This window comes from Danio rerio, chromosome 8 (assembly GCF_052040795.2).
Source record: "Danio rerio strain M-AB ecotype USA chromosome 8, GRCz13ab, whole genome shotgun sequence".
Lineage (NCBI taxonomy): Eukaryota > Metazoa > Chordata > Actinopteri > Cypriniformes > Danionidae > Danio > Danio rerio.
Genome location: NC_141028.1, coordinates 5,755,001 through 5,767,399, shown reverse-complemented (window position 1 = coordinate 5,767,399; position 12,399 = coordinate 5,755,001). Strand labels below are relative to the sequence as shown.

The following is a 12,399-nucleotide window of genomic DNA, read 5'->3' as shown; positions in this document are numbered from 1 at the left end:
CGACAGTTTCATCTGTGGACACTTGTGGCCTTTTCAACTTGATTAAAGCACACTTTTAAAACATAAGTTGAAGGTTTGATACTGATTAGAGCTTAAAGTGGCGATGAGGTCTTACAATATTCTGAGAAGGTCTTTAAAAAGTCTTAAAAAGGTATAACAGTTATCTTTAGGATTCCTGCATATACCTTGAATTAGTTGGCATGTAGATGCAATGTAACTAAACCTAACAAACAGACCATCAAAAATAAAGTGTGACCAAACTACTTAAGCCTCATTCACACTACAAGCGGCAAAGCGACAAGCGACTGTTCATTTCAAAGCAAAGTGTGCGACTTCCGGTGACCTTCGTCTGTGAGAGCAACAACAACCGTTGGCGACCAGGTGGGCATGTCGAATGAGAATCCTTTAACTTTATGCAAATGAAGAGTGACTTTCTTGAGTGATAGCAAATGGGAGCAATAGTAGAGCTCACATGATCCTCTCTCAGCTCACTCAGAGGCAGGTTGCATTCCTACTGTATGTACACTGTAAAACCCAATTAGTTAAGGTAACTCAAACCAATTGAGGAAACCGATTGCAACAAACCGTTTAAGTTCAAAAACTTATCCTAATGAGTTCTGTGAACTTACTCCATTTGAGTAAATTAAGCAATTTGAGCACAGTAAAACCCAAAACATAAAGATAACTCAGACAAACTGAGTACTGTAAAACTAAATAAGCCAATTCAAATTGTTTGATTTCAACAAACCATCACAAATACTGCAGAAGACCTATTGGAACCTATGGAGCTGAGATTTTCATAGAAATCGGTCAAGTTTGGTGAAGAAGAAAATCATGGTTTGGGGTTACATTCAGTATGGGGGTGTGTGAGAGATCTGCAGAGTGGATGGCAACATCAACAGCCTGAGGTATCAAGACGTTTGTGCTGCCCATTACATTACAAACCACAGGAGAGGGCAAATTCTTCAGCAGGATATGGCACCTTCTCATACTTCAGCCTCCACATCAAAGCTCCTGAAAGCAAAGAAGGTTAAGGGTCTCCAGGATTGGCCAGCTCAGACACCAGATATGAACATTATTGAGCATGTCTTGGGTAAGATGAAGGAGGAGGCATGGAAGATGAATCCAAAGAATCCTGATGAACTCTGGGAGTCCTGCAGGAACGCTTCCTTTGCCTTTCCAGATGACTTTATTAATCAGTGATTTGAGTCATTGCAGAGATGTATGGATGCAGTCCTCCAAGCTCATGATGGAGTCAGACACAATATTTATTCTGTTTCCACTGCAGCATGACTTTATATTCTATACTGGACATTATTTCTGTTCAGTGACAAATCTTTTGTCTAAACCAGGGGTCAGCAACCCGTGGCTCTAGAGCCGCATGCGGCTCTTTAGCGCCGCCCTTGTGGCTCCCTGGAGCTTTTTCAAAAATGTTTGAAAATGGAAAAAGATAGGGGAGGTCAATGTATATTTTTGTTTTAATATGATTTCTTTAGGAGGACAAACATTTTTAACTGCTGTAAAAGTGTGTAGAATTAATATTTAATTTCAACATTTCTGTCAACGAAGATTTGCGTCATAGCCTGCGACACACGTTTCTATCAGCAGGGCGGGATGCCAGGCAGGTGGCTGTTGTAAACAAACTGGGAGATAATAAAGTATGGAAAACCGTTCACAGATGGTGACTACATGAAGGAGTCATTCATCAACATATCAGAACACCTATTTGCAGACTTCAAAAACAAAACCAAGATAATACAAAAAATTAAAGATATACCTTTCTCCGCTAAGACAGTGAAGGAAAGGTCTATTAAAATGGCAGGTTACATCACTGATCAGCAAACCAAGGACATTAATTCAGTGCCAGCATACTCAATTGCCTGTGATGTGACCGATGTTCAACGCGCTTTTATGCAGGTATGTGAACTCTGATGGGCCGCAAGAAGAAATGATCAAATTAATACCACTGAAAGACCAGAGGCTGTGCTGAAGTGTTTAAATGAGAACGGAATAAACACCAACCACCTGATATCAGTGGCTATTTAATCATGAAGGCTCATTATGTATTTGTAGCCAACTTAGTCATTTTTATAGTAGGCTAATATAGCTAATTTAGATACATACAGCATGTGTTTCCTTCATTATAAGGCTTTACATTTTTTGCGGCTCCAGACATATTTGTTTTTTGTCTTTTTTGGTCCAATATGGCTTTTTCAACCTTTTGGGTTGCCGACTCCTGGAACAAAGTCAGACCTTACTGTCCTGATTAAATAATCAAGAATTGTGTTGTTTCAGCTCATTTTTAATCAGGAGTTTGAACAAGCAGCAGAAATCTTTCTTTTTTTATTTTCTCATGACAATTAGAATTTCTATTGTGTGTGTTCTATGTGTGTGTTTAATTGATGTCTAGTCTCAGGAGTTGAGGAGGGTTAATGGTGTGATGTTGGAGGTGATCTGTGTTTTCTCGTTCGAATGATGAAGAGCACTGAAAGCTGTGTAAAGATCTTACTGTGGAACGTATGATGAGGAGGATTTTTTTTATCTGTTAAGTCGTTATATCAATGAAAAATGGAGGCTGAAGTGGCTCTACATCTTGTGTATGTTCATAAGGAAATGTTGGTTGTGTCTTGCAGAATTACAGGGATTTATCTTTGTGTGATTATCTGGCCATATGTGAGGCAGTCTGTGCGCAATTCATTCATGCTTTCACTCTTGACTGCAAGAGAACAAAATAGTTTTTATGAATAAATGAGCACATTTGTTGTCGCTAATAAGATCCTGAAGATGTTTTTTTTGATAAAACTTTTTGATTTCCCTGTAGGTCATTGATACCTTCATATAAATGATTTTAAATGCTTGCTCAAATTTTGTATGTAAAGTAAGCTGAATTGGGGCGAGGCAGTGGGGCAGTAGGTAGTGCTGTCGCCTCACAGCAAGAAGGTTGCTGGGTAGCTGGTTCGAACCTCGGCATAGTTGGTGTTTCTGTGTGGAGTTTGCATGTTCTCCCTGCCTTCGTGTGGGTTTCCTCCAGGTGCTCCGGTTTCCCCCACAGTCCAAAGACATGCGGTACAGGTGAATTGGGTAGGCTAAATTGTCCATAGTGTATGAGTGTGTGTGTGAATGTGTGTGTGGATGTTTCCCAGAGATGGGTTACGGCTAGAAGGGCATCCGCTGCGTAAATACTAGCTGGATAAATTGGCGGTTCATTCCACTGTGGCAACCCTGGATTAATAAAGAGAAAAAGCCGACAAGAAAATGAATGAATGAATAAAATAAGCTGAATCGACACAATTTTTAAAAATTATGTTAACTTATATGTTTTATGTTCAATCCACTTAAATTTGTTAAACTTAATTAATTTGTGTTGGGAAAACCTGAGTTAATTGTGTTTAACCCTGCATTTTTAGAGTGTAGTTTGACATCTTGAAGAGTGAAATAATGCTTTTAAAGCTTTTGTTTCGGCGGCATGGCGGCTCAACGGTTAACAGTGTCAACTCACAGCAAGAAAGTCGCTGGTTCAAGTCTTAGCTGGGCAAGTTGGCATTTCTGTGTGGAATTTGCATGTTCTCCCCGTGTTGACGTGGGCTTCCTCCAGGTTCTTTGGTTTTCCCCACAGTCCAAACACGTGCTATAGGTGAAATGAATAAGCTAAATTGGCCAGGGTACAATGTAAAAAAATAATATGTCACTTAGTCCTGACAGCATGTGTTTTTAGGTTTTTGTAACTTATTAAACTAAGTTAATCATGTTCTAACTTAATTTTAAAAGTTACGCAATCTGTTGTAAGTCAGTTTAACATAAGTTATTTTGACTCATAAGGTTAATTTGATTCAGCTTAAAAATTTAAGGCAACCAGGATTTTTTTACCGTGTATGAGTGTGAATGTGAGAGTAAGGAAAATGAATGACATGTCAATTTCTCACTCCGATGACCGCTGGCAGAAAAGGGAATTTTTAGGGACTTTTGTTACATTGCAGATTTCTAGATTTTTATATTTCTTTAAATGTTTTTTTTCCCATGGTAAAAGCAAAAAGCTGAATTGTAACATGTAAACTCGGAATAATGAGAAAACTTTACAATCTCTGAAAATCGCAAGATTTAAACCTAGAATTATGACCAAAAAGTCAAAGATGTCAAAAATCTGAAAAAAGTCAAAGATCTGAAATTCTTAGTATTGTACATATGGGAATAAAGGGAAGAAATGTTTACTACTAAAGAATTGAGATGTAAAGGGAAGATATTTCATATAAAGAGTAAAATTAATAAAATTTAAAAAGTCAAAATTCAGAAGTGATTCTTGAGAAAAACTAAACAAAAAAAATGAATTCTGAAATGTAAAAAAAAAAAAACAAGATGTAAACTTCAACTGTAAAAAAAGAATCAAAATTCTGAGATGTAAATTCTAAAAAACAATCAGAATTTGAGATGTAAATTCAAAATTTTGAAATTAGACAATTTTGGGATGTAAACTTAAAATAAAAAAAGAATGATAATTCCAAGATGTAAACTCAAAATTCTAAAAAAACAGAATGAAAATTCCGAGATGTAAACTTAAAATAAAAAAAGAATCATAATTCTGAAATGTAAATTCTAAATTCTAAAAAAAAGAATCAGAATTCCGAGATGTAAATTCATCATTTTAAAAAGGAATTAGAATTTTGAGGTGTAAACTCTAAATTCTAAAAAAAAGAAAAAAAATGGTGTAAATAAAAGATTAAAAAAAGAGTCAGAATATTGAGATCTAAACTAAAAATTATAAGCAAAAAATTCAAAGATATAAACTAAAAATATAAAAAACAAAATCACAACAATTTATAGACATTTTTGTGAGGAAAAAAGTTTTATGTAAAAGAATTAGGTAATGCAAGCACAGAATTCAGCCAAAGATAGTCTGAATTACAAAATATCAACACTAAATTAAATGACTCGAGCGTTCTATATTTTGAGTTTATTTTGTGCCTCCAGTGCTCCAGAATTTGCGCGCTCCAGCTTTAAAGTTGAGCCATTAGTGGTCTTAAATAGAAATGTTGCAAAAGCGCCATTGAGAAGTGCAGCTAATTAAACCAATCAGATGAGCAGATGGTGTGACTTGTTTAACACAGTGTCTTCACAGTGAGCTTCAATCTCTGCATTTATTGGCTTGTGTTGCTGGTATGTGAGAGCGCCAGTGCTGATGGAGCAACTGAATGTCATTTCTTAGAAAAAAAAGGAGAGAAAAAGAGAGAAACACAATTGCTTTTAGCCAGTGAGTGCGGGGGACTATTGTATCAGTATTGATTCCTGTAGAGCTGCTCTATTCTGCATGTACTGGGCTGAACGTAGAGCAGACGCACACATTCACTCCACATGATGCTTATTGAGCAGCTACACACACACACACACACACACACACACACAAACTAGTTTCAAATAATGTCGGAGGTATTTTGTGGAATGTGCATATAAATATTTTCAATAATGTGCAGAATGTGCATGCATGGTAAATGAAGGACTAAATACTGAATTCTTTTCAACTAAATAAAATTAAATAATGTATAAATGAAATTATAATAATCTGTTACTTTGAATAAAGTTAATATTAATTGAAATAATAAAAACTAAAATGCTTTTCATTTTAATTTAAATGTAGCTTAATTTAAAAAATAGAAAAAAAAATATTTTAAATAGGCAGAACTCCAAGAGGTAAACTCAAAAAACAAAACAAAAATCTGATTTCCTTGTAAATTCAAAATCTAAAAAAAAATCAGAATTCCAAGTTGTAAATTAAAAAATCTTGAAGAAGATTCAAAATTCCAAGTTGTAAATAAAATTTTTTTTTTACAAAAATCTGAATACTGAGATGTAAATTCAAAATTCTAAAAAAAAGAATCAGAATTCCGAGATGTAAACTCAAAATTCTAAAAAGAAAAAAGAAAAAAAGAATCAGAATTCCGAGATGTAAACTCAAAATTCTAAAAAAAAAAAAGAAAAAAAGAATCAGAATTCCGAGATGTAAACTCAAAATTCTAAAAAAAAAAAAAAAAAGAATCAGAATTCCGAGATGTAAACTCAAAATTCTAAAAAAAAAAAAAGAAAAAAAGAATCAGAATTCCGAGATGTAAACTAAAAATTCTAAAAAAAAAAAAAAAAAGAATCAGAATTCCGAGATGTAAACTCAAAATTCTAAAAAAAAAAAAAAAAAAGAATCAGAATTCCGAGATGTAAACTCAAAATTCTAAAAAAGAAAAAGAAAAAAAGAATCAGAATTCCGAGATGTAAACTCAAAATTCTAAAAAAAAAAAAAGAATCAGAATTCCGAGATGTAAACTAAAAAGAGCCAGAATTTCAAGTTGTAAATTCAAAATTCTAAAATAATAATAATAATAGAACTCTGAGCTACAATTTAAAAAATATATAAGAACAATCTGAATTCCAAGTTGAAAAAAACAAACAAAAGAATTAACTTAGAAATCATTTGACTAAGGTCTGTCTTTAAACATTGAAAGAGTACTGCTGACGATATGAACTAACTTTGCCTCTGAATAAACAAACAAAGACCACTGATCGCACACTTACCAAATCTGTAGAGACAGGACAATCAACACCAACTGGAGCTGCGTCTTTATTAAAAGGAGACGAGCAGCAAATCAGGATTTCACCGTTTCCAGATAAGAAAAGCTCTCGGGTAAAAAAATATTCCTTAGACTTGTATTTTTGTCTAGCGTCGCGTGCACTGTAATCCACACATGAGTCCAGCTGCACTCTCATAGAGGGAAAATGAAAACAAAACCTTCACTGCAGCAAATTATAAACGCAACACTGACGACCCTTGTCTCTAAACAATTCATGTTCTCCCACTTGGCAAACACAACGTGGCGTCTCTCTGCTGTCTGAACACTGTAAAAGTTACAAACAGTCTTCGAAGGTATCCTGCATATTAATGAAGTTGCACCGCACACACAATAGAGCTGATTGGTTTGAACCAAGTCTTACTCATGAATGAATCCAGCACACTCAGAGATGTAAATAGGTACTCAGACGTCCAGTCTACACACTGGAATACACGCTAAGATCTCATGGCCGTGACGCAGCTTCAAAAATTTGTTTCAAACCAGAAGTACGAATTTGCTTAAAATAACGCAAAAACAACAAATTTTCACTTTTTAGTAAAATATATGTGTCCTAATAGTGTTTTTAGCAGTGTGGGACATATATACGACTGTCAACAGCTCAAAAAATGTGTTTTGGTGTTTCGTGACCCTTTAAAACTTCGGCTATGTTTGACTCAGTATGCGTGTCAAAAAGCGGACAAGAAAAAACAATGACTGTAAAACCGAAATGTTGCCAGACGTCCGACTTTAAGAAGATCCTGTATTTCAACTCCACTCATCTTGGCCTGCTAACGTTACTGCTGCTAGTTCAAGCAATCTGAACGCACGTGGGACAGCAGGTGGAGCGTAGCTCACGTGCAAACAGCTCAACTAATAAGAGAAAACAGACGTCATATCGTAATAACATCGTCATAACGTCACAATGCATGTTGTGACATTTTTGCATCGCAATAAATCGTGACACCCCTAATTATTTCTATTTGTTACAATCACACTTGACAAAAACAGAATCACTTTGATTGACATTCCCCCTTTGTACGTGTCTTCAGAGGTGGGAAAGCCCCGCCCACTAGTGACAATTTCTCCCTCATTAGCATAGGATGTTAAGTCTTGTTTTTGAATCTGCCACTATGCTGACACACAGGCATTGTAGCTCCACCCTCTTTTGAAAAGAGCACAATCTCATTTGAATTTAAAGTGACAGTCACCAAAATGGTGCAATTTCAAAGAGTTATAAAACATTATTTGAAGGATTATTTTAAGCTGAAACTTCACAAAGACACTCCAGGGACATCAGAGACTTGACATCTTGTAAAAAGGGTCATAATAGGTCCCCTTTAAATTCAATTATCTGTGATTTACATTTGTGAACATTTCCAAAACAATTTTGACATCATTTCTACTCTCAGGTTTCACTTTTTTCTTTCATGTTGTACTGAAAAACAGCCCCAAATCTGTTCACTTCACAGTGTTCATCCACTTTCGCTTTGATTTGAACATTACTGAATATAAAAGACTCACAGATCTCCCAGTCGTCTTCCTGCTATCTTTCCTCCTCTTCCCTCCGCCATCAGCCCTGCCTGTCTGTCTGGCGGGACGCTTCAGTGTGTGCTAGACCCTCAGTGTGCATGAGACCCTCTTCCGTGTGGTCTTCTGGAGCTCTGTAACCTACATATCCACAGGCCCAGGTGCCCTCTCTATGGGCCAGGTGGCAGAGCGTTCTGCTGCCGCTCTTTCCTAATGAATCCGTAATTGCTTTGAGTCACCTGTGGAGAGGAGAATAGCAGGGTGACGGCTCGCTTAGTGGAGGCTGACCTGCCGTCATTCTGCACAGTGTCCAGCACAGAGCCAAGAGCCCTCAGCAGACATTTACACATGCCTTTCTGGCCCTCACACACACACGGTGACAGTAAAAAAACAATTCAAATAAATTCACCTCTTATGAACATTTATAATCAATTTAGAAATGATTTATTAGCATATTGAAAGGATATCTGGAAAATCATATTCACACTTAAAATCGCCATTTAACAGAAGTTAATTATCTTTTTTTTCTCTGTATTGTGACGTACATCCACTTAAAATTGTCCTGAAATTAGTAAATATGTAGGAAGTTGCATTGATACCCAATTTTCCATAATTTGATCAACTTCCTGTCTGCCATTTTTATGCAAATTGAAATGCTACTTTTTCAAACTCCTCCTAGACCGCTGATACAATTTTCACCAAATTTGAGTCTGATCATCTTCAGATCGTGCTGACAAAGTTTGACACCAAATTTTAGGTGTGTCATTGCCACATCACAATGAACAAAACATTAAAATCTGGTGACAGCGCCACCTATGGATCAAGAGCTATAAACCTTTCATTATACATTAATAACGAAACGTACAAATTTGGTCATAACTTTTGACTGCATATGCTAATTTTGAAGGAATTGAGCTCAAATTATTCTTTAGGTGATGCTGAAAACATAGATACCCCATATGGCATAATTACCAAAACTTTCTGTCCACCATTTTGAGTTTGTTTGAAAACTTACCTTTTCAAACTCCTCCCAGCCCATTGGTCCAATTTTCCCCACATTTGAATCACGTGATCTTCAGCCCTTGTTGGAAAAAAACGATCAATTTTGTGTTGATAGGCAATACGGTTGTTGTTTACGGCACCGACAAATGTGCTGATACAATGCTAAACTGCTAGACTGTAACTCTGCAATGCTTATATATATTGACACACAACTTAATGTGTGTCATTGTCAGCTCACACTGACCACATCACACAAAATTGGTAACAGCGCCACCTACTGGTCAAAACTTATAAACCAGTAAATTAATCAAATTTGTATGTTTTTGCTTACATTTCCAGTTAAATGAACTTCAAATGGGGCGAAGCAGTGGTGCAGTAGGTAGTGCTGTCGCCTCACAGCAAGAAGGTCGCTGGGTCGCTGGTTCGAGATAAGTTAATAATGCTGGATAAGTTGGCGGTTCATTCCACTGTGGCGACCCCGGATTAATAAACGGACTGAGCCGACAAGAAAATGAAGAAGAAATGAACTTCAAATGTATTCACTGTTTCACTTGATTTGCTGCTCTATAGAGCTTGCTGCTCATGGCCTCTGGACTGCTTTGTCCTTGGGCCACTGGATTGCTTGGCCCCGCAATTGCTGCTTGCAGCTATATTTTATTATTATTACTATTATTATTATTATTATTATTATTCGCATTGATGGATAAACAAGGCCAAAAAAGTATGAATAATACATAATTACAGTAAATCATTCATTCGTTTTCTTTGGCTTAGTCCCTTCTCAGGAATCGCCACATTGGAATGAACCGCCAACTATTCCAGCATATGTTTTATATAGCGAATGCCCTTCCAGTCGCAACACAGTACTGAGAAACACCCATACAATCTCATTCACACACACTCATACACTAAGGCCTATTTAGTTTATCCAATTCACTTCTACTACATGCAACCCAGGCTCATTCCGAAACGTAGTGCCACAGACGTTTCTGGAGATTGTGAAATATGTCCCGGGAGGTACGTATTTGTGCAGTTTTTGTTTTCGCAAATTTCCATCTCGAATGCCTCTCGCGGGCGCGAATGGCTGTTCTTGAGTAAAGCCGCAGGAGACCGCTGTCGAGTGACCGTCTGTCCGACTGACTGTATGACTGAATGATTGACTGGGCGACCGGCCAATCGGCCGACCCACCCTCCTCCTCCTCCTTCCCTAAACCCAAACAGTTTTACCGATTGACCCGGTCCAAAAAAAAAAAAAAAAAAACTCTCGTCTGATTTTAACCGCGTTTTCGGACTTTTACCACATTCTCACCCTGTTATGAACTCGTTCACTTTATATTTTGGATTCTGTTTTTGTCTTACCTGGTTTCTGGAACCTCTCTTTCCTGGACTCGAACCCGGTCGTCCCCGTCGTTGCGGTCAGCTCCCCTCAGGGTCTCTACTCCAGCTAACCGAACAAACTTGTTGCAGCTGGAAAACCTTCCATACAGAGGTGAGCTGTTAGTCAGCGAGCGTAAAGAAGAGCGGCGTCACACCGCATCGTAGCGTTCGCTTAAAAAAAAATTAAATGCAGCCATACATACCTCCAGCTACGTAAATCAAGGACTCCAGAAACATCCGCAGGACTACGTTTTCAGAATGAGCTTGGGTTGACTGCATGTCTTTAAAGGGTGACATGGTGGCTCAATGGTTAGCACTGTCGCCTCACAGCAAGAAGGTCACTGGTTTGAGTCCCAGCTGGGACAATTGGAATTTCTGTGGAGTTTGCATGTTCTACCCATGTTGGCTTGGGTTTCCTCACGGTGTCTTTGGACAATCACATCGATACCTATTAAAAACAATGCTATATAATTGCTATAGTGTAAAAGCAAACGGTCAAAACAGAAGGCTAAGATCTTTAAGAGAGAAATCTGCAAAGAAAAATGCTTTTAGATCCAATTTTATTTCAAAAAGATACATATTTTTCCTGTTAACAGTTCTATTAAGTCAGGAAAAAATAACTTGAGGTTTATTAATCACACTGGAAATGGAAGTTCAAGTCAAGTGCATTGCATTTGGGATATAAATGTACCAATGTTGCCAGATGTGCAGTAAATCACCCATGCGGAAAGATTGTGAAGTATCCATCATTTCATAATGACACACTAAGTCGAGCAGTTTAATGTAAATGCAAGTTTTCCTCATCGACTCTGAAGTGTGTTATTGGTGTGAGTGTGTGTGTGACTTTATCATGCTAATGTTTTTCTCTCCTCTCCTTAAGTGCTGGAATAAACTTTGCTCTGTTCATTTATGCTCTGCGCTATCATCAGCATATGGAGTAGAACTATTGACTGGAGTGTTTTGTGTGCTGTGAGTGTGTGCTGGACTGATGATCTGCTCTTCTTCTTTTTCTGGATGTGTGTGTGTGTGTGCTGCAGGTGGTTGCATTGAGCCAGCGCAGTAAAGAGGCCGAGTCTGCCTTCCTGGCCATTTATAAACAGCTGATCGAGGCCCCAGGTGAGCTGCACACCTGCCTAAGACACACACACAGACAATCTCACACACACACACACACATCCATACATCCCACTTCGATTTCACATGACTCAGAGGAACATTATACACAGCTATAAGAAATAACTTACACAATATCATTCTTTTGATTTTTTTTTACGCCAATTAAGAAGCTGTTAAAGGTGCAGAAGCGATTTTTCTTGCTTTTTTATTGCAGGCGGTGAGTTTGTGTGTTACATAAAGTGTAATATCTCATATTTACATGTGAATTTACTCACTTTTTTTCCTTTAAACATCTGTAAACATTTGTAAACATCTGTTTAGTTTACATATCTAATAATTCGTCACCTTAGAATAATAAGGTTCTATCTAACATTTTTGTCAAATTTGAGTTTTTGACATATTCTTATTAAATGACAACTTATTTACTTTGTTTTTTTAATAAGTTGTTTACATTTTAAGACTTTTTATTTAAAAAACAAAAATGGTTTATCTACAAAGTTGAATTCCAGCTTATTATTCCAGATTATTTTTTTTAGCCAATCAGCATTTTTTAATGAACGCACAAGGACCAATCAGGATCAGCTTTCGTTGTCATTTTGCCGGACTGCTCCATTGACAGCGAGAAAGACCAGAAAGACAAAATCACACAAAATCAGAGTCGGCTAAATAATGCCGCCACTTCGCAAATTGAGAAGAAACCTGAAACTGAAAAGATGTGCGTAAATGTGATGATTTAGAAGCATTTTTGACATTATGATGAAATGTTAAATTTTACATGGTTGAAAAA

The 12,399-nt window shown here is 37.0% G+C and overlaps 1 protein-coding gene across 3 annotated transcripts in view; it reads left to right on the top strand.

Annotated features, from left to right (window-relative positions):
* cux2b (cut-like homeobox 2b) overlaps positions 1-12,399 on the top strand; it is a 338,324-nt gene that overhangs the window by 218,481 nt on the left and 107,444 nt on the right. For all 3 annotated transcript variants that reach the window (XM_087264087.2, XM_087264089.1, XM_087264088.1), the window contains one exon: positions 11,534-11,612. In XM_087264087.2, the coding sequence (XP_087120213.1) occupies positions 11,534-11,612 (79 nt within the window). The remainder of the gene's footprint in view (positions 1-11,533; positions 11,613-12,399) is intronic.